The 22,665-nt window shown below is 42.6% G+C and overlaps 2 protein-coding genes across 3 annotated transcripts; both read right to left on the reverse strand.

Moving 5' to 3' along the window:
• Window positions 1–209: 209 nt before the first annotated feature.
• carm1 (coactivator-associated arginine methyltransferase 1) lies at window positions 210–18,429 on the reverse strand. Of its 2 annotated transcripts, none has more exons than XM_046415716.1 (16): window positions 17,946–18,429; window positions 12,045–12,170; window positions 10,812–10,918; window positions 9,664–9,768; window positions 9,383–9,493; window positions 8,715–8,892; window positions 8,321–8,411; window positions 6,493–6,574; window positions 6,195–6,280; window positions 6,009–6,098; window positions 5,741–5,878; window positions 5,442–5,531; window positions 5,211–5,323; window positions 3,526–3,603; window positions 2,967–3,035; window positions 210–2,853 (listed from the first exon to the last, which is right to left on the reverse strand). In XM_046415716.1, the coding sequence occupies exons 1-16, from the start codon at window positions 18,085–18,087 to the stop codon at window positions 2,714–2,716; spliced, it is 1,746 nt and encodes a 581-aa protein (XP_046271672.1). In that variant the 5' UTR covers window positions 18,088–18,429; the 3' UTR covers window positions 210–2,713. The 2 variants fall into 2 exon arrangements, with proteins under 2 accessions (XP_046271672.1, XP_046271673.1); XM_046415717.1 differs by having other exon boundaries at window positions 2,712–2,853; window positions 2,955–3,035.
• Window positions 18,430–18,506: 77 nt separating this feature from the next.
• On the reverse strand, window positions 18,507–22,520 carry si:dkey-204f11.64 (uncharacterized protein LOC100537752 homolog). Its single transcript, XM_046415761.1, has 3 exons — window positions 22,378–22,520; window positions 19,920–20,046; window positions 18,507–19,832 (listed from the first exon to the last, which is right to left on the reverse strand). The coding sequence occupies exons 1-2, from the start codon at window positions 22,468–22,470 to the stop codon at window positions 19,921–19,923; spliced, it is 219 nt and encodes a 72-aa protein (XP_046271717.1). The 5' UTR covers window positions 22,471–22,520; the 3' UTR covers window positions 18,507–19,832; window position 19,920.
• Window positions 22,521–22,665: the final 145 nt, after the last annotated feature.

Here is a 22,665-nt window from a genome sequence, read left to right on the forward strand (position 1 = left end):
CACACAGATATGACAGAACATGACACACAGTCTTCCTCATACACTTTTCCATGACAGAAGTGGAAGCCACTATTGACTACACAGAGCAATGATTCCACGACAAAGGGGACATGATGGCTATAGGCTAGCTACCACATGGTAAACATCTGGTGTGTCCACAGTCTATTTAACAAACTAGAGGGAACAAATTGAAGTACTACAACACTCGATTCCACGATGGTCTGGAACATCTCCACCACATTTAATTTGCCCTCTTTTTTTTTTCATTGTTTTTGTGAAAGAAAAAACAAAATAAAGACAACAAAAAGATTAATCCTACAAAGAGACATTTTCTTGCTAACTCATAAATCCCAAATGAACAGAGTCCAATAGTTGTGACACTGGAAGCAATGCATACATGTGTCAGTCTTTCTCTCCTTAACTGAGAAAAGGGATGAGGGGATCAGATGTTCTGGGGGCATGATATGTTGGAGGTCATACATGGCGAAGAGACGAGGAGGAAGGTGGCCCTGCCTCCCACGCCTCCACACTGAAGTCTCTTTGCGACAGTCTCAGTCTCAGAGGAGGTTGGGACAAAAAGCAGGGGAAGGAAGCGAGGATGTAAACTAAGACGCTGCAGATCCAGCACAGCTTTTCTCATTCCGGCAGCCAGTTGGCTGCCACCTGGGTCATTGGTCCTTACTGGTGTGTTCTCCAATCTTCCTCCTCCAACTGTGCTGGCGCAACCTGGCTCAGAAATGACTGGCTGGGGAGGAGCTGCTGCAATGTCCTCTCAGCTAAAAACCAGATGAGGAGAATGGGCGACAGGAGCAGCAAAAGCGGGATTTCGGGTTTACAGGACTCACTTGAACAAAGATAAGCAGGTTTTGGTAGACTGTTTCGTTGGTCACCTTCTGTGTTTGGTATTAAAAAAAACAAAACACCAAAATCATCCACAAAGCCCCAACAGAATGGGGTTTCATGAGACTGGCAAACACAAAAAGGCTCGAACACAGTGCTCGTCAGATCTTTCATCTTTTTTAGCTACACACTGAACAAGCAGTCAGACTCAAAACAGGAACTTGCTGACTGTGCAAAGATGTGAACTTCTCTATCAAACTATCTTCTCTCTATTATTCATACAACTACAACTGTCGCTTTTCGTACGTACAACCAAGGCTAACACCAAGAATGCTTTTAAGGAGAGACTGAAAAGGTTAAAAGGTTGCACAATTCATTACCAGGAGAGCTTGAAATTTATACATCCTATATATGTGTAATCTGAAAGGTATCACCTGTGATGAACCCACACAGCCACCGTGCACCACCTGCCCAGCAACAAACAGCAAGTGGAAAGTTAGTAATGACCTGGTGAACATAATGGGGTATTCAGCAGCTACAGACTGTTTTTTCACTGGAGTTGGAGACCAAACGGTGAATATTTGACACTAATCAGGACATTTCTTCATGTTCTAGATGAGTAAATAAGTGTTTGCTAGCACGTTCACCACTTCAAAAGCACTGTGACAGTGCTGTGATAACTTTTTCTCCTGCCCGCCTAAAGTACTCAAAATTCATTCATCATCAATTCATGCAGTTTTAATAATACAGTATAAACTTCAGATCTGTTCTTTATGCAAAAGCATATCTCCATGCATAGCCATTAGGTCAACTACCCTTTAATGTGATGAAGCCTAACATCTGAGCATGGAGACCACTTCCAGTCAGTGTAGTGTGTGTTGAAATGTTAGGAAAGATAAATGGAACCCACACTCTTCCTCAGACACACATGTGAAGTGCCAATTCATTTCATTACTTAGCCTAGAAGGTGACCAGCGTGACATTCTCCCAAAACTCAATGTTTAGTAGAACTGCTTTTAAGTAGAACTACACATTTTATCACAAGCAGAGTCTGTTTGTCCGAGTCACAAGAAAAAACCCCCAAAAAACAAAAAACCTAGACATGTAGACAGCTTTAGTTTTCTGATATATTTGCCTCTGCCTAAATCCAAAACCATCTCCATGAGTAGACTGACTAAGTAAAGCATCCTGTAATTTGAAGAAACTGTTTGACTGGTTTGAGTCTGTGTCTTGTGAGAGGTGCAGAGGACCTTGAAGATTAGAACAGATATGAAAAGCCAGGATGTCAGCCCAGAGATGAGTGTTGATGAGAACAGTGTCCTACTGCACTAATGAAAAGGTTTGGTAGAGAAGCTTGGAGAGCTGTAAGAACGGACTGATGCTGGTATCTTGCAACAAGTTGATTCTCAGGCAAAGACGGGATTGAAAACACACTTTTGGGGTGGTGGGGTCATGACACATCTAAAAAGAAGAAGAAGGGAAAAAAAACGGAGACAGCAAGTGGAGAGGAGGGATAAAGATACATGTTGAGAGGGTAGAGGATAACTGCAGTGCATCTCGGCTGAGCACGTTACAATCTCAATGGATCCAACAGGAGCTTTCCTCTGTTAGCAAGACATCAGTCTGGACGGATATGAGAGTGTTCGAACGTTCATATAGTGATGGACTGAACAGAGTAGAATGAAGGTGACGAACAAGGGGAGGAAGTGCCAGCACAGCACTGATTTTGGTATACTGGTTTTGGCTGCGGTTGGTGGGTCTCTAAGGGTTGAAGGTTGGGGGTGCGGACCAACGAGCTCCACTGGGAGGGGTTGGGGATCTTTTGTCATGCAGGGGGCGGGGAGGACGAAGAGGTCTCTGCGACGTCTTCGTCTTAACTGCCGTAATGCATGGTGTTGCTGGGGATGACCATAGGTGAGGCCATGGAGATGGCAGCACCCCCCATGGTGAACTGGTTGGTGACAGGGTAGTAGGTACCGCTGCTGCTGAGGCCTGATTGGCCTGTAGTGGCTCCTGCAAGGAAGGACAAAGCAATACATTCAGCTTTCCCGCTGAAGGTGCACGCATGTTATATTTCTGTTTGTGAATGTGCTGTAGTATCTTTATAACCTTACAGGTGGACGTACCCTGGACAATTCCCGTGCTCATGATGGAGCCCATCCTGGAGTGGGTGTGGTTTACAATTCCTGTGTTCACTGTGACCAATCAGAGAAAAGTACAGTTAATGATAGGTACAGTCATCAGTAACTGTAATGCAGTTATTTGTAAAATGGTTGTTAACATTTATATTAATTAATTTGACACTGAGTGAAAAGCTCATCTCCTGTCCCTAGGAGGTCTGAAAACTCTTAACAACCAGTACCTCACTTCTCATGGGCTTACAAGTCACGTGACAGCTGCACGTGCAGTACCACGTTGAAAATCTGCAGTCATACACTATGTATTCAACCAAGTAATGTTGTCATTTTTCCTCTTGTCATACAGTGCCGCAGTGCTCTCTAGAGAGCAGAAAATGAACATTTGTGTTCAAACAGCAGTTGTTTTCATGCATGGCTGCAATTTCAGGCTTCACTGCAGACACTGCTGTCACCCCCCCCCCCCCCACACACACACACACACACACACACACACACACACACACACAATACGTTCTATGAGATGGTGAGAAGTCTGTGGGATTCATACCCAGGGGGATGAGGTTGTTGTGAGACACTGATGGGCCGCTGCCGATGACTGTACTGAGGTCATAAGCTGCTGGCATCCCTGGATCAGAGAGACAGAAAACAAACCAATAAGTATTTACCACAACATCTTGATTGGCTGGCTGCAGCAGAGGTCATAACCCCCCCCCCTCCCTTTTGGCAAATGGGATGAAGGCCAAACTATAAAGTCAGTAGTATAGGTCAAATAAATTTGGGTTTCCGTCATTTGTAGGAAGTTGTTGTCATGCATGTAGGTTTTTCGAGTCATACGGGTGTACGGGTGGGAATATGATCTGCGGCTCCACCGCCCGATCACTACTGGGCAGACTCTGGCTGATGTCATCAGCACAAGATAGCAGCACTACTCTGCATTTGATTTGCATGTCATAACTCTGGAGTGACATCATCTGGTAAAAATCGAGTTGGATGCGTTCTATTTGACAAAACAGCTCTTTGTAAGCAACATCTACATCGGTTACAAGGAGGACCAGTTACAGTTACGCTGTATTTCACACCTAACAAGACCATAGCTACATGTCTATAGGCAGCCGTAAGAAAGTACTGTGTATACAGCTTGCTAAATTGGATACAAAAAAGACAAAAGTGCGAAAAGCACAACTTTTGTTTACAGTCGATGCTCGGGCAACCATCTTGGTTTGCAAACTTAGTGTTGGTCGGGAAACCAACTTGGAAAACAACTTACGAGTACAAATCCAGGATATTTTATTTTTGTATCTGTACAGAGTCAATAGTTTCGACTGATGTGACCAATTTCCACCATCTCTCAAATGTTTTCATGTGCCAGACTTTCAGTGCAGGTTCACACATTCTCCCATTAAATATATTTTTCTAAATGACAGCTTTTCCATGGGACATAGGATACGCATTTTGTCAAGTCCTGTTTTGTGTGTATGCAAAGGCTAAAGTGAAGCTCTGAATGCGTATTCTATACATATACATGATATTTACGTACATTCTGTGATTTAGCGTTGGTATTTTCAAAATCATATAATGAGCTGTGTGCTGGTTTTCTGACAGTAAAGAGCAAAAAGAATGGAAAAGAATGCTGTTAGTGTGAATGCTGTTAGCTGTTTATCTACTAAGTAGCTAATTAGAATTGATCAGTAGTCTCGGATTAATTTTGGAGCCACACATAAGCGGACATGAATGCGACGGATCAGGTATGGATCCATATGACTGAGCTGAGAGCCTTGGGAGTGCTGTATCTCCCTCAGTGTAAAGAAAACACTCGCAGACACAGACTGTGGGCTGTCAGTCCTTTCTACAACCCCAAACTCCAGCTCCAGACCACCATGCAGCTTCAGTTCAGGCCAAACTATAATAAAGGAGCTAAAATGAACCAGGCTGTTGTTTGGTGAAAATCAGAACCAAAGGCTGTTATTTGACAATGTTCTTTCTGGTTTATTAATGTTGGACATTAATCAACTAGAAATAGTTTAGATAGATACTTTATTGATCCCAAGGGAAATTCACATTGTGCCTGTAAAGTGACCCGACTAGAAAATAAATTGATGTTCTCAGCTTGACGTGTCACATCCTGCGCTATTTCCTGTCTCTTACACCTCCATGATATCACTGAAACTTAAAAACCCCTTGTAAACACATGGAGGACGCGCTTCATCTACCAGTGTTTATGTGTGTGTTCACCTGATACAGCCATCCCCTGACTCATGCTGTAGGCCGAACCCGTGTTCCACATGTTCTCAGATGGGGAGGTGTAGTGTGAGCCAGGAGGGGGGTTTGGGGTGGAGCCTGTGTACCTGCAAATACATATGCAACCACGTTCAATATTAAGAGAGTCGGATGGCGCTCCCTTCCTCAGCCGTTACATGGTACAGCCATCCACAACCTGGCACTGGGCTCAAGACACTAACTCACCTGAAAAAGGGATTCTTCAAGTCCAGGAGATTGCTGGACTTTGATCCTGTCTGATCCACCTGGGCAACAATACTGATGTCGTAGCTTTGTCTGTTGGGAGGGAGATGAGATTGGCATCAAATGGCAAATATATAAAAATCACATAATATTAGCTATTACTATCCGTAGTACAGCCAGCAGCTTTGGCAACTTTGACAATCTGATTCCCTCGAGCCTGTTAGCTTTAAGTTCCTCTGTTCTGTTAACCCTCAATGCACTTAGGGCTACGTTACAGAAAAGTATGTTTAGAAGCATTATACCTCTTGTTGGCCACCAGCAGTGCAGTGCCGGACAGAGTATCGCCAGCCTTGGTGAAGAGGGGAGACTGCAGCAGACAGCGCACCTGGTACCAGTGGGTGAGAGGCTCTGTGGGCGCCGTGGACAGCCATACTGTCATCCTGTGTAGAGAGGGTGCAAGAGAAGCGCTGCTGTAAGGTCCAGACAACTGTGTCAGACTACATGAAGGCATCTCTTAAGATCTAACCCAAATGAAAGTATCATGTGTCTCTCAGTGACTGGCTGACTTACACTGATCCCATAAACGCCACGTCAAACCAGAAAGCCAAGCCGTGCACCAGGCCTGAGTGCATCATGTGGAACTTAAAGGGAATCTCTATCCTGGGACACAAAAGAAAAGGCAGGGGAACAGACATATTCATCAAACTCTCTATCACACACACATTTCATATACCTATTCTGAGCAGAGACACACACCTGTACAGATCCTCTTCTTTGGTCTCCAGGAAGTTGACTGTGTGTTTGACCGACTTGGCCATCAGAATACGGATATCAAACGTGTCCTGAGGAGAGAGATCAGAGCTCATCATACGAGACAAACAACTGCTCAAGGGAGGCTGGTACCCTTACCCAGCATGCATTTGTCTGAGGCGGCCCATGCCCTTAGGTTACATGTTGAATCGTTTCCTGGCCGTTTACTGCGTGCAGTCATTTCGTTAAGAAGTGTGTGTGTGTGTGTGTGTGTGTGTGTGTGTGTGTGTGGTGGACAACGTACCACAATTGGTTGACGGAAATACTCGTCCACTGCTGCCCCCCGCAGGGCAGAAAGGTCTACACCGTGGAAGGAGGGCTGGTACCTGAGGGCAAGTGTTGACAATGGTACTTTCAGCATATTAGAATGTTTTGGATGCCAATAACAAAACATTTTTAACTAATAAAAGAAATGTTTGGAAAATATTAAATGTAACAAAAGAAAAGGAAGATTTAATATTAACAAATCAATAAGTAATGAATATCAATGTATTTTATGTAAAACAACTGACTGTGTGCATATAGCCACAAAGGTTTCTGCTATTGCAGTGGGAGTGTGCTGAGGTGATGAGCTCTTCCTGGTGCACCGCCTCTCTCTCTCTCTCTCTCAGAGAACATCTTGGACATGTCTCTGAGTGTGTGCATGCGCATATGTGTGTGTGTGTGAGATAAACACTTACAATGGTAGAAAAACAAAACAACACAGTTTTTATAAACTGCAACTCTTGCTTTTATGGCTGAACTGTGCAGAAATCACATAACGCAATTAACGAGAGCAGGTCAGCTGTGCAGTTAAAAACAATCTATTCATGTTTTTGTACCCATTTTGATGTTTTGGTTTTTTTTTTGCTGTTAACTGTGAGACGGCTCTGATTCCTCCCTGCTGGAAGGCTGCTGCCCTTCAGAGGCACAACTTGGTTCTCTCTCTGGTTTGGTTGTGTTAACTTTTATATTTTGCTCATGCCACATGTGGTCTTACGGGTTAACATGTTCATATCACCCCTACAACCACAAATCACCACTGAGTGCTGACTTCAGACAGTACGCTATCCTTTTGTTGATAATAATACTAAATGACTTGCTTAATTAAACTGTTACTGTGTGGACTGAATGGGTCAGGTAAAATGAACATTCAGCTGCCTCACGTTTTAACCTTTAATAAAAACCCCTCACAGTTTCTTTTCACAATCACACCGTATTCCTATGAAGCCAAGACAGCCACAATCAGCGCTGCAGCAGATCAGCTTTCAGTGTCTCATGATGGTTTTAAGAAGCGCACCAGAACACTGATAAAACTCACTGCATCATATTGACAGCTTGCACTGACTGTGCATCTTAGTGATGTTGCTGCAAATATCAACATAGACACAGCACTGCAGATGAGGCCTGTGGGAAGGTCATCGCTTTGCCAGGTATTTGTTCACAACACAAAACGCTGGAGAAATTAACTTCATGAGCTCAAGATGGTTTGCCAGCTGAAAAGTTAAGGGTGCAACAAAATTATCCCAATTCATCCTGAGGGAGACCTGAAAGGCCCAACCACATAGTAGTAGTAGGCAGAAGTCACCATGGTTACAACTACCAAGTGCCAGCATAATACTCGTGTGATGCAACATTAGCTGGAATGCAGCATCTAAAATGGAATAGAACTTTTGTATGACTGAACAAACAGATTCAACAAGAAATCTGAGCTATCAGGAACATGCAAAAATAACGAAACCTGATTCTTGGCCACATGTTCTACAGACCACCAGTTCTTTGTTGAGGTGTAACGATCACTGTCCAAATGAAGCCCAACTTCCATTAATTTAAGGAAATGACTGACGTCAACCCAGTGGTGGCCCTAAAGGACAATCTGGATACATCATCATAAAAAATTTCATCTTAATCCATCTCACGGTTGTGATATTTCAGTCGGACTGACTGACACTGCCATGCGAACGCCTTCATAAGGACACCTGACTCTGGTTTTAAGAGGGGACTTATAGGATGTCGCTGGTGGAAACCATGAAATGTATTTTCTGGCAGCCCCTCCATTCCCACCCTCCCTGCCAGCCTCTTTGTTTTCTCACCAGAAGTTGGCCTTGGTGAACTGCTCCATGTAGAGCTGCTCGTCTGTGAAGGGGGCAAGATGGACGTCACCAATAGTCGGGAACATTTTACCTGAAACACACACAGAGGAGCACAGTCAAAAACAAACAAACAAACAAAAAAGCACAGCAGTACTGGCAGCCATTTACAACACACGGTCATCATTTTGAAACATTAACAAGTGTATGCTCACTGTGGCCTCATAGTGTGGACCAAGTGATATCTGAGACTAACTGGAGACAGCTGGGAGAAGTGCTGTGCTTGTCAAAGGTTGTTTCTGCTGCTGCTGCTGCTTCACCATGCCCTTTAGTGTTCTTTCACCCTTCATTCTACCATTTAACATAACATTTTCTTCTGAGCCCCAATCCTCCTTACCGTTGGGTTTGAGAAACTTCTTGGCATGCAGGTAGCTCTCCAGCATGCGCTCATTGAACAGCATGTAGCCCATGGGCTCTGAGATGATGATGTCAACCTGCTCAGGCAGCGTCACTTCCTCCACTTTCCCCGGAATGACGACCACACGCTCCCCGAGGCGGTTACTGTTCACCAGCACCTGTAAGGCAGAGCAACTCCTTATTAGGGGACAGCCATGGCCTAGAGGTTGGAGAAGCAGCTTCGACGGAGAGAAAAAAGTTGAGTGTGGTGGAGTGATAAATGCGAATAAATGCACCCCCACTCCATTAGTCAGCTGATGTGCCCTTGAGCAAGGCACTTAACCCCCAATTTGCTCCCCAGGCACTTGATGTAGCCCAATGTCTCTGTATGTGTTTAATTGCGTGTAATTTCCTGGGTGTTGCATGTGTGTTCAACTAAGGATCGGTTCAATGCAGAAGACAAATTCAGTGTGTGTATGTAAAAATATATATACTGCCAATAAAGCTGATTCTTCTTCTTCTTAGAGCTTGGAACCTGGTTTTGGATTGGTCAGAATAGAGTGATGCATCAACCAGGTTGTTCAAAACTTTGTCAGAGGCGGGGAGCTAATATTAGCATTCATCTGTGTCTCAGTGTGTGTGTGTGTGTGTGTGTGTGTGTGTGTGTACCTCAGCGTGCTGTGCCATGGTGCTGGCCTCTACAGCATAGACCTTCCTGGCTCCAGCTTGGGCTGCAAAGAAAGAGAGGATCCCTGAGCCACAACCGACATCCAGCACCACCTGGAGAAAAGAGAACAGCAAACATAACGTCACCCCACATTACTTTCAATGGAAACGTGTCACAAGTGCACTCATAACTGAATGCGGAGCATCCCAGCGGGTGCGTCTGTGCCATACCAAGATTGTCACAACATAATCCAACCATAATCTGCAAGGCTGTATAAGGTTACCTTATCCTTGAAGTCGGTGTGGTTCTGGAGAATTGCCCGTTGGTAAGTTCCTGTCCGAACGTAGTCCTGCATCATGTTTTGTTGCTGGGAGAGGTAGCCATAAAACTGCAGACAGACAAGGAAAATTATTAATATGTTGATTGTGTTTATTGGAGTCAGCGCTTAAGAGACTTGAACAAGGACATACAAAAAATATCAGGGCATTTCAATAAGAAAAAAATGTTTTGCAGTCAAAAATAAGATCAATGTGATATTTAAAGTCGCTGTTAATACTGCAGGCTGCTGTCTGACTGCAGCATCACTGACACTGGCTTAATAGCTTTCTCGAGAGACAGAGAGAGGTTTAGATATATAAATATATATGTTAGTATATGAGTATGAGCTGGAAGTCCCAAGGTCAGAATGGAAGACAACTCCCAAGGTGGTTGAGAATGACCAAGCTACGATCCTGTGGAACTTCCAGGTCCAGTCAGACAAAATGGTCATGGAGAATCAGCCGGATGTTTTGGTGGTCGACAAACAACAGAAAAAGGCAGTGATGACAGATGTAGCAATCCCAAGCGACAGCAACACCAAGAAGAAGGAACATGAGAAGTTCCACACATTCCCACTGGTATGGAGTAACTCGCTGTGATGGGGTCTTGAAACCAACATCAACTCTACATTTAGTTCTTCAGCTTAATGAATGTTTTTTTCTCTCTCTCAAACAGGAAATGTAATTTAGAGAGCAGTTCTGTATGCTGTGCCAGAATCTAAAATCAGTTGGACTTTAGATAGACATATTTAATGATTCATGTAAAGTGAGTCATGGCTGCTTTTTAAAACAAAAATAATTCAAAAAGTCCCACAAGACTTCTTTGATGAATATTCCTATTGAAAGTGGTGGAACTATAAATAGTCAGGATAGAACAAAGTCGGCATGGTGGTAATTATTAAATAACTGTTGGGTGTCTGAAAAAGCAGGCTGGATTCAAATTTGTCATTAAATAATAAAAAGAAGACAAAAATAAAGCCCAAAGTCTGCTGCATACTTGAACTGTTTCACCAACCGAAAGCCGGAAAGAGTTGGGGAGGTTTGTGCACACGTGTGTGTGTGTGTGTGTGTGTGTGTGTGTGTGTGTGTGTGTGTGTGTGTGTGTTCCTCTCACCTGGAAGTACTGTACAGCAGAGGACTCCTCTGTTCTTTCACTGAAGGCTGAGCGCTCGCTGCTATGCCCACGACTGTTCTTGAGGATGTTATAAAAGGACTGAAAGTCTAAAGCAGAACATAAACGCACAAACACAAACAATTATAGGTCATGCATGACATGAAAGACAACAATATATACATACAGTGCAGCCACAAAGTACTGAGACAGTTCTGCTAAATGTATATCTTAACTTGTATGTGAAAGACATGGATTATAGGACAACTGAGGTGACTGGCTATCATATATCAAATAGGAACAAGAACTAACGTTGTCATGTTAAACTTTATCCTCATTGCTCTCAAGCTAGCAGCAAACTGTGCAATACTTAAGTGGAGTTTCACACACATCCTCTAACATCACACAACTAAACTCCTGTTTCCAGGATCACTGAAACTTTTTCATACTTGCCTAATCAGGCAAATGACTTGTTAGATTTACTAGCCTGAGGGGGGCATCTGACTCGGCTAGGGGCAAGCAGGTAATCCTCATTGTGGAGTTCTGGCATAGCACCAGCAAGCGAAGATGTACAACAAAGTGGACCAGCTAACCGTGACTCTTTTTTTGTTTTTAAAGTAAGCAGCAGCAGTTTAATTGATTCCTTATGCCTCCTTCACTTTTGCTCTTAGAGCTCTGGGAGAGGGTCAACAAAAGAAACAAATATCCATACTTTCTGTTACTACAGCCCCATGTACATCGCTTCAACATGTGGAGAAATCTAAAGCTTGACCGGTCTGTCAAGTCTCATTACAGTTTCTAAGTTAAAATCAGATAACTGTTCAAGGGTCAAGTAAATGATCAGCTGAATCATTTGGGTAAAAGGGTGTTTGGATGTTGGTGTGGGGCAAGACTCTTAAGGCCTGCTCCACACTCCACACAATGTGTGGGAAGCATGGGCTCACTGCTTACATAACAAACTTTGGCATGTTGGCTCACTGTGAGGTTATAAACAGAAAACACAGCCAATGTGATGCTGGAACAGAGTATTTGAAAATGGCCACTGAGGAATTCGAGCATGTTGCTTTTATACCCAAATTCCAATATATACCTAATTCTCGTTCTTCTTCAGTGGTAACTGCCCATTTAGCAGCAATTATGACTTAAAATTATGAGACTTCCAGAAGACATAATTGCAGTTCATACATGGGATGTGAGTGTTTCACAGTCTTGTTGTGCTGGGGTGTTTGTGTGTACCTGCAGGTGAGGAGAACTGCAGCAAGACGCTGTTGCAGCCCAGTGTGATGATAAATGACTGCTTCCCCACGCGGCTGCACTCCGTCTCCCTGGAAACCGAACACTTGAACACACTCGTATCCTCTCCTGGAAAGAAAGGGAGAGGGTGGAAAGAGTTAGGAAAACATGAGACGTACATGCACACAGCCGCTGCAGTGTCTGAAAGAAATACATGCGAGCCAAAGGATGCTTATACTTGACTTTTTACTGGTTAAACTTGATGAGCTGAAACAACTACGAAAACTTTTTTTCTTTTTTTGTGTGTCCAAAGCTTCTCCATGATAGCCAAAGAGATGATTTTCTTGCCGCAAGTCACATGTTTGACCCGACATTTTCAATTTTTCAATTTGGGATTCAACACAACCTGCTGAACACAACAGAGCCTCAGCCTCTTCATCTCCCACATACTGAGGAGACAGCAACAAATGATGAAATCTGGTCTTTTAATATGAGCTTGAACAATGGCAATTTAACAGCAACCACTATAGAACTACTAGTCTCAGACAGACAAAACACCCTGTTGCAAGCTGAATGACTTCAGGGTTAAAAGATGCATCTGACACTTCGGTCTTTGCTTTTTATTGTTAGCAAATCCCAGAAAAAGTCCAAAAGCCACAATATGTTTGTGTCACTCAATACTTTGACTGCAGCCAGCAGAGACTATTTTAAAGAAAGAAAAAAAAATCCCTGGCTCCAACTCCCTAAAGATGAGACAGCATCAATATAATATCTCATGAATAAATTAAGAAAAAAAACTACAAAAATAGTAGAAATAGTAGAAATAAGTATAAAAATACATAAACATTTAGATTTGATTAGATTTGTTTGTTTCATAAAGTAATTAATGAAGCCAAAACTGTCCTTCTAATCTGAACATTTTCAACCACTTGCCTGTTTATTTGCCACAGTCTTTAATGTCTAGCTTGCATACAGGCTGTGTTGTGTGTGTGTGTGTGTGTGTGTGTGCTTAAAGATTTCACTGCTTATGATGAAACCACAGGACGGGTGTGAGCATCAAAGACTCAGAGTGAGCCCTGAATCCTAAAGCCATCCACTGTGGGATATGAAACTGTGAGAAAAGCTAAAGCTGCAGTCCGCCCTGCTCCCGCACATGCACACGACTGTGTCCATGCTTCTTCTGTGCAGTCCTGCTCATCAGGCTTTCTTACATCAATCACTTTGCAGGCGTCTAGCACCACAGCTTTTATTCCTGAAACAGTTCTGGCACATTCTCATTGTCATAAATTGCTAGGTACCAGTTAGTAAATTATGGGTACACATCTTTAAATAATGAATATGTAAAATTTTAACCTCTTATCTACTGGATTGTTTAAAGAGTTTTTCACATTTAATCGTTTTTTATTTTAAAACGTCAAACTGTCTTGAAAATCTTGAGAAAAAAAAAGGTGACACTGAGAAGACAAAAATAGTACAGTGACATGTATTAACTCATTATTTCCAGTAGAAAACATGTAAACCTGCCAGACAAGTAACTGACGCTTACCACAATGTAAAGCAGCCACTGATATGAGACCAACGACAGACCTGAACGGTTGAGGGTTTAGTTTGGCAGGACATTTCACTCTCTGGAGGTTTGGTTCCACGCTGTGCAAGAGTAAATGATGACTGTGCGACGACATCAGCAGGAGGAACGACTTGCAGGGAGCCTCAAAACATCTGTGTTATTACTGCAGTCATCTTTTCCCATCACTATTAGACTTTGAGCTCAAAAGTCCTACTTTAACAACAAAGACAAAGAAATAAAATATTTTCAACCGTGACCGTGTGGGAGTCTGGGAGATTCATATGAAGATACTTCTCCAGGACTGGAAAAACCTTGTGGTCGTGCAACAGGCCCAGCAAAGGCCACAGCCTGAGCTAATCCAGCATCAGTTAATGGATTAAGAGTAGCTCTGCAGATTTAGACAGATGCAGCTTCTGGGAGAGAAGCCAGTCACCTCAGTTCCCCTATCAGCCACTAAGACACTTGGAGACAACGCGAGAAAACATCCATTTCATTAGAAACACTGAGAAGTACAGGCAGGAGATTTGTTTTGGGTAGGTGTTGGTGCTCATGCTCCCTAAACACATATTTAATCTTGTCAAACATGAGGTGGCAAAACTTGAGCTGAGGAACATTTTTCCTCACCACTGTTATCTTTCTTTACTTTTTCTCTCATCATATTTCATGTCGACAAACGACAAAATAAAAAGAGTCAAAACTTAAATAAAGTGACTTGCAGGAGAGCGGAGCAGTAGTATAAGAGTAAGCAGTAGGACTGCACGACACATCGTTTCAGGAGGAGGAATGTACCTGTCGGGGCTTCTCCGGAGTTACCAGTCTTGGATGTGAGGTAAATCCCCAAGCAAAATTAAGCTGTCTTCCTTTTGGTTCTTTTTTTTCTTGAAATGAACTGTTGTGGAGTTGAAGTGAACTGAGCTCCGTGACTGTGACATGGGTCATACACAGCAATACTGATTTGCTTGCTCAATTTATTACACATATTGAAAACTGAAACCAAGTTGTAGTCTGTTTGTTTTGCAGTGCAGGTATTTGGTGACATATATTTCATTCTGCTTGCCATTTGCTTTTTGCTTTGTATGATTTGACATTTTATTATTTGTCAGACGTGACTCGTGGCAGTCCTCTTAATTTAAACGTCTCAAACACACTACAAAACACTTCTAGAATGATTACGTCTTTCCAAATGGAGCTATTTAAGTCATATGGTGAACGTTCCTGCATTTTTTTATGTTCCCTATCACAGTATATACTGTAGTAATGAAAAATACCACAAAGTAATTTTTTCCCTCTCAGTATTATGTGGCCCTAGTAAGCTATGAGTTTACCAGGAAATGTGCAGCACAAGTTACAGTCTTTCAGTAAATAAAAGCTGCAGGTTCTCAGGACCAACATGAAGTCTGGAAAGGTGGAAGTGGGTTAGTCCTGAAGCAAGAATCAACATCGCCCAGTAGGGAAACAAAACATCTCCTCTCCTCCATGACTACGGTCTGGAAACCGAGCAGGAAAGGCTTACAGCCAATACACACTTTTAATTATTGTGGTTCTATAAATGCAATGTAAGGTAGTATTAAACTACTTCCAAGCTGCCCTCTCAGTCTCTCAGGTGTGTGTGTGTGTTTGCCTCCGTTTAACTGTGTACAGCAAGCGGGAGTGCAAACAGTTTTGACAGCAGTGGTAAATGTTGCTTTTGAAAGGCTAAACAGAACCTGATTGTTGATTTTGAATCTGAATGACATGAAGGGTTAGAAGTTATGAAGCGTCACATGTTCAAATTATTCAGTAGTCGTACGAGGAAACGAGTCAAGTGTCAAAACAGAGCCTTCACCTTTGATGAGTCTGAAGGACATTTTCTCTTCAAACAGATTCAGTTCTGATTTAAAAAAATAAATAAATAAATAACAACCTATAATTAAATAAAATGAGAAAAGCCAAAGTTCTATAGCTTTTACACATCCACAGCTGACATTTCTCTCTTCCTCCTTTTACTTCTGCAATTCAGTGAGAGAAAGCAGTCCAGACTGTACTAAATGAGTCTGAGCAGTTGTCATGTTTGAACAGGATCAGCCTCACTCATTTTTCACTAAGCCGTTTCCTTTTTACCGCTTTTCCTCGCCGGCTCAACCACAGTCGTTCATGCAGAATGGAAGTGAATGGGAGGAGAACGCTCACCAGTGTTAACTTCGCTTATGTGTGACTGTACTCTAAGCCTCAGTACATTAAAGCAGCCCTAAGTCGGCATGGTCAGACCTTTAAATGACATTAATGCAATAATAATTAAGTCTTGTGTTGAGATTTCATGTTATTTAAGCAGAACTAGAGTTTGTTCAAAAATGTTAACTTCTTTCACTGTGAAGAAGGAAGTCTTTGCTGCAGGACACATATAGCATACTTTTCAAGACTGGCTAATTTTACTTGGTGAAACTGGCTCGCACCGATTAACATTACATTCTGTCAACATTTAGGCTCCCCTCCTCCCATTAAATGTAACTTTGGACACACCTTTGGAATAAAGAGTAGGCCATCCAGACATGGGAGAGTCAAGTGATATTTGTTCTCTTTCTTCACACTCGCTAAAAATCACTAGTATAGACTTACCAAAGCTGAACCTGACCATCAGACATCCGCCTCTGATTTGACACCAGATGATCAACAGAGAAAGAACAAAAGTACAAGAAACTATGCTAAAATGACTTAGCATAGGATGAAAGCTGGTGCAGCAGAACAGGCGTTATTGTCTTATCTGCTCCAAGCATTCTTCTTGGTGAAAATCTGGCACATATTATAATGTGACTTGGCTATAGAGGTCTGGTAGGCTCATTCATTGTGACTTTAGTATTGTTGTTCGTTTTCTAACTTTTGTCTTTAGCTGCACAATTACAACACAATTTGTCAGACTTCACCAAATTCTTTCTGGAACCACAAAGTATTTTTTCTAGACATGAAGTCACCTGTAAACACACTTGGATGTGTAAAATCAGTTGCCCTTTGGTGCAAATTTGTCCTGTACTTAGTCACTTTGTAGCTCTATCACTGTAATTTAACATTGGTCATTTGTCAACGTATTTAACTACAATACAAGAGAAAATCTTAAAAGTCAGACATGTCATCTTCATATTATCATCATTATATTCTGTGATATTATAAAGCATATTTTCAGATAACCATGCCCAAATCCTTAACAGAAACACTGATATAACTCTCAGTAGGTACTTTACACTATATTTGCATACCAATTTTCAACTATTTTTTTATTTTTTTTAGTTTTCCGGGGCCGAAACTCCCACAGGGATAACTTAAACTTTATCATTTTAATGTGTGCAGCAAGAGATGTGTTGACGCAGAGCTGCTCAAAGGTCTACAATGCACTCCTGGGTGCTTTTCTTTCACTTCAGCATCCCAGCAAAAGGAGGCCAGCGCGGCTGTTTCTTTTCAGCGGGACATCCCATTGAATAAGAAAAGCTGCGGAGGAGCGGCCCTGATGCTGCCCCACACGGGGGGGGGGAGTAGGCGGCGGGGACCCGGCTATTGTTCCAATGAGAACAAAGATGAATGCATAAGTAATGAGGGCCCGGTCTCGCTAACACCACCCAAAACGCCAAAACCACTTTCCCCAAAACTAAAAGCCTGAGAAGTTTGAAGCGTTTCCCGCTGTATTACTGAACGGGCTACTTGCTAAATACAGCGCTATACAGCAGCAGCAGCGGCCGCCTGGACCGCGCTGCAGAGCGGCGGGTCACGACTGATGCCCTCTGCTCCGAAACATTACAGACAAGCTAATTCACAAGCTAAACAGTCAAATAACATTACACGGGTCTCCTGGGAATAAACTGGTAAATGGCGATTTACAAAAATCACCGGGCATATTAACGTTACCGAAAATAACAAACAAAAGAAACACTGGAGAAACACCAAAGGCAGACGTTAGAGGGTCTGATGCACGTTAGCGCATCACTGCCGAAACCGGGCTAGTGGTATTGTTTAACTAGCATTAAACTACACAGTACTTAGCTGCCTTGCTTACAGATGTGAGTAACTACGTTGTGTGTTGCGCTACATTTTTGTTGAAGTCTCCGAAAGGGTGAAGTTGCGGGAAAGCTGAAAGCCTAAGATTAACAATCCTTAACATCCCATCGGACGACAAAAAATTGGACTTTTAAGGGCTCCCTCGTGATAGGCAGGGGGAGGCGACGTGGTCTCTCAAGATGGGTTAGCTTCTTGGCGGCTAACGTTACATACGACCAGATTAGCTGTATAAGCATTAGCACTGCATAGCATTAGCATTGCCAGTTAAGCCAGGCCGAACCTCCGAGGAGCAGCTTCAGAAAAGGTCAACTCACCATTGGAGAGACTGATGAGGGCAGCATCTTGTGTGCTTTTGACTTCTAACCGCAAGGGCTGCTGCTCTGAGTGTCGCTGTATGTCTCCATTCGCGTCTCCGATGGAGAGGAGCCGCACGCCGGGGAACACCGAGACCGCCATCTTCGATCTGGAAGTAGAGACAAGTCGGTGGCGCTCACATCCAACCAAGCACTGCTCTCTGCTGGAGGCAGGCTGGGCATCAACATGACAAGCCGCTCCAATAGCGCCCCCTGGCGGACTACAGCCGGTACTGTGTAAACACCACAGGCAGCATACGTCATGATTTCATTTAATCCTTTAGATTCATTTTTTCCATGTTTTTCCCAGCACAAATTAAATTCCATTCACGTCCAATAGATCGAAGTGGAATAAATCTCAAAAATGAAAAACCAAAAGCAATCCTTGGAGCAATACAACAGTCACAAAACATGGAAAAAAGTCAGAAATGGTATTAGTGTGTAACATATCCATCGTTTGTCCAAACAGACTGCACAGTTATTGCCAAATACTGAAAGAAGAAAACCATAAAGGAAAAAATATGGAGATGTCAAAACAATGATTTAATATGTTAAAATGATAGTAGCACAAATATGACATATTTGGGTCAACAATTGACAGTTTTGATGACACTACAGAGAAAATCGTATTCCTTGTAGAACATTTTCAGAATTTTTTTTATATTATATTCTGTGTTTTCAATTGTAACAAGACTACAGGTTTTCCGAGCAACAAAATATCCTATTTAATTTCTTACTCTCAGTCTCTTTCAGGCGTTCCTCCTCCTAACTGTCCGTTTTCGAGGCAGTGGCCATGGTGTCACTAACTGCATATCTTTTTCATGTTTTATTCCACTCAAAGAACACAGGCAGCGTCAAGATTTTGTCACTTGGAAGCGTCGGTCTGCCAGCTGAAAGTGCAGCTTTCCAGCTCTTGTAAAGTTTTAAGTATGCTGCCATGTTTATGTGACAGACGGAGCGCTGAAAGGCACTGACTTTTCAACTAAAGACACAAATTTATATGATCTTATTTCACCAGGTCAGAAACATATTGTTACACAATTCCTCTGATATGTTTTTCTTGTCGGTGAACTTTGGGATAATTAATACTGCTGCTACTTGAAAAACTAGAATGAGAAATTCGTGCTAGGTGAAGCTTCACAGACAAATGAAAAAAACAAACACACGGTGACTTTTAATGGAGGATAATAACAGTTCACACAAAATGAAGGAGATTTCTGAACCTGTATTCTTCCTTTCTGTTTCTCGGCCAAATGTTTCTAACTCACATTTGCCTGCCGAGAACACATGAAATTGTTGCTGATGTTAAATAAATTACGGGAATGAATAGCTTAAAAACAGCAGTTGTAAAAGTTGTAAAATCCATATACAGTGGAGGAAAAATACTTCTGTCTGTTTGTGTTCTTGCCCACACATGCTACAGATTAGATATGCGCTATATAAACGTACAGAAGAAAAAATAAAACAACACCATTTTTTTTGGACCTCCTTTGGGCGGTGTTCATAAAAAGAAACAGATCAGATGGGAATCTGCCAATGTGACTTTCATGGGATTTTTTTCACCATCTTGTCATAAACTCCAGGGAGGTTTTTTTTTTTTTCTATCCAATAACAACCAGTGTAAAAAGTGCAGATCTAATGTCAACACAAGGTGTTAACAGGTGGTCATACTATTGGATCTGGTCATAAAAACAGAAATGGCATTAAGGCCTGTTGTGTAAAGCTACCATAGTACATGTGTGTGGTCTTGGCTTCTTTCTCTTCAGAGGCAGAGGCGGGGCACATGACAGAACTCCAAATTGGAACCATCAGGCCGTCCGTTTGAGTGTCTTACACTCCTTCACAGATCTATATATACAAAAAAGAAGACAGAACTTTAGCTTGAAGGGATTGCGCTACAAAAGGGTGAATGTGACATGAGAGCTGCAGTCACACCTCAGAGGAGGACACATGACTTGGGAGGCCTGAACGGGTTATCGCTGGAGGGCACCCCGGTGAGGAGAGGGTCTTTGTGGGCATTTTGCAAACAGAAGGTCTTCAGTTCTGCAGCAGCCTGAGAAACCTGCATGATATTCAAGGAAGGACAGTGTTTGTGATCAGTCTTCTTCCATGTAGCTTGGCAAACATTAGCATTTAGAAACTGGCACTTAAACCTGCCACAGTCACACTGTCCGCAGAGACCAGATTAGTCTAAACATGCTGCTGGTTATGATCAGCAGCAGTGATCCACTCCTTCATTTTCTCCAGGTTAGACCACTGCAACTCTCTTCTGTCCAGCATGTTTCACAAATCCCTGTCACACCTCCAACTAGTTCAGATCGCAGCAGCTCGGCTTCTCACTGGTTTCAACAGATGACATGACATCATATCCCAGCCTCCCTCCACTGGCTGCCAGTCCGTTTTAGAGTCGATTTTAAGATTTTACTGATCACTTTTAAAGCACTTCTGGGTCTGGCTCCAAGTTAAATAACAGAGTTGTTGACCCCCTATGAGCCAGCCCGAAGCCTGAGATCCTCTGGTGAGGACCTTCTGGTCGTTCCACAGTCGAGGTTAAACACTAAAGGTGACCGGGCTTTTGCTGTCCGAGACCCTCGGCTTTGGAACGACCTTCCAGAGGAGTTAAGGCTTACAAGGTCAGCGACTTCTTTTAAATCACTTCTCAAAACACACTTTTACAAGCTGGCTTTTATGTGATGTTGTCTTTTTACTGTCCCTTTTAGCTCATTGGTTTTAAATTGTAAAATTCCTGTCTTTCTATCTTAAACCCTCTACAGCTATTTGTTCACTAATTGTCTACTTATATTTTGTTTATTGCCTTCTATTTGTATGCGATTTGTTGGTTTGGTTTTGCTTTGGAAACATGGTTTTTGAAAGGTCCTGCATAAATACAGGAGTTTTGGGGCTGGTATTTTTTATTTTTCATCAGTCTCATTTTTGTTGCTTAGAAGTTACACATCGTGTTTCATGTCACGACCCTTTTTGCTTCAGGAAAGCCTGAAACTATAATACTGCGACTGTTTGGTTCAGCATTGAATAAACAAAACAAACACCCCCCCCCCCCCCCCCAAAAAAAAAGGGCCTTTATGGCAGCAGTATTGCGAGATCTCATGATCGGAGACTCCAATTTCACACATGTATGCATGAAATCTGTCAGGTCATAAAGACTTCCTGCGTCAGTGGTCGACGACCTGTCAAATTTAAAAATGGTTAAAATAATGATACACTCACTGGATAATTTCTACAAACTCTGTGTATACATTGTCGGTCTTCACTCAGAAATGCGAGGCTACTTAGCCACCCCTCTGTGACCTGCGCTCGCACTGGGTTTCATCAGGTGGTTAACCTGCCCGTCCTCATTTTTCCTGCAATCAGAGCATCAGTATTACATGAACGAAAACAACACAGCTGAGAAACGTGAACCTGGTTATGACTTATCATCAGTATCAAAAAGGAAACCAAGACTACATCTGGAGAGTGAGGGTGACTTTGGTTTTATCTATGGACAGGACACGTCTCAGCCAGAATGCGTCTTCTGAATTTCTTCTTTCAAAGGTTACATAGTATTGCTTAAAGTGTCAATATTATCATAGTAACCAGTGAAAAAGAGTATCACAGCTGATGTGGCAGAGGCACAGTATGAACATGTTACAGGTACATGTAATAACCAACTAAACCGTCCTACTGTATGATTCTACCACCTCGGGAATATCACAAATGCCAGTGTAAGTTTGCTGTTTGGACTGGGACAAACTGCAAGAATTTGTAGGCTTGAGTGAAATTCTCTGTGATTTATTTATTCTGTCTCAGCCCCCCACTCCCGGCAGCTCACTGCTGGGGCGGTTAAACACAGACGCACACACTTGAAACTGCTCTGACTTGTGTTCTAAAATAAGTAGCCACCAGACAATCACAGCAGTCACACAGCAGCACAATCAACAAAGCTATCTCTGTGCTGCACTGGCACAGAAAAGTCTGTTTGCTCCCGTTGCACTGCACTGCACTGCACGCCAGGAAATCACACTCACATGGTTTTCCAATGACTTCCAGCATGAGCCCAAATGTAAAAACGCCTTTTGAAGATGATGGCCAAAGTTTCCAGGTTTCAATAACACACAGTTAGAATACAAGTTAGTTTATCACTTCTTTTTTTTACAGAAACTTCAGACTTATATCTTAAGATTATATATATTTACATACATACACAGTGAGCACTTTTGAAAAAAAAAAAAAAAAACATATATACACTCCATAAAATATAACAACAGTAGGTCACCTGTTAGATAGTAATGAGTTAATACAAGAGTTAACAGACGTGTAAAATGCGAACAGTCAGCTGAGAGATAAGTTGGCTGGATGTGTGCTCCAGCGGAGGTGAGCTGCCGTGTGGACGTACCTTTATCCGGCGGACACTGGCCTCCAGACGAAGCTGCTTCACCGTCTTCTGGGCGATGGCTAAGCTGCTGTTGGCGGCGCTGTTGTTAGACATGACTGAGTCTGAGTAACAGAGAGACTGACCAAGAAGTCAGTCGCCTTAGTGTGTCTTCCGGTGAGAGCCTTCAAAATAAAAAGCCCATTCGCTCACTTTTCTGAACTCCCTCCACCCACGACCCAATTACACACACAGTCGTGTTTACATCACTTTTGGGGGCATTATATTGACTTCCATTCATTTCCTGGAGGC

This window comes from Scatophagus argus, chromosome 16, assembly GCF_020382885.2.
Source record: "Scatophagus argus isolate fScaArg1 chromosome 16, fScaArg1.pri, whole genome shotgun sequence".
In the NCBI taxonomy this organism is placed as follows: domain Eukaryota; kingdom Metazoa; phylum Chordata; class Actinopteri; family Scatophagidae; genus Scatophagus; species Scatophagus argus.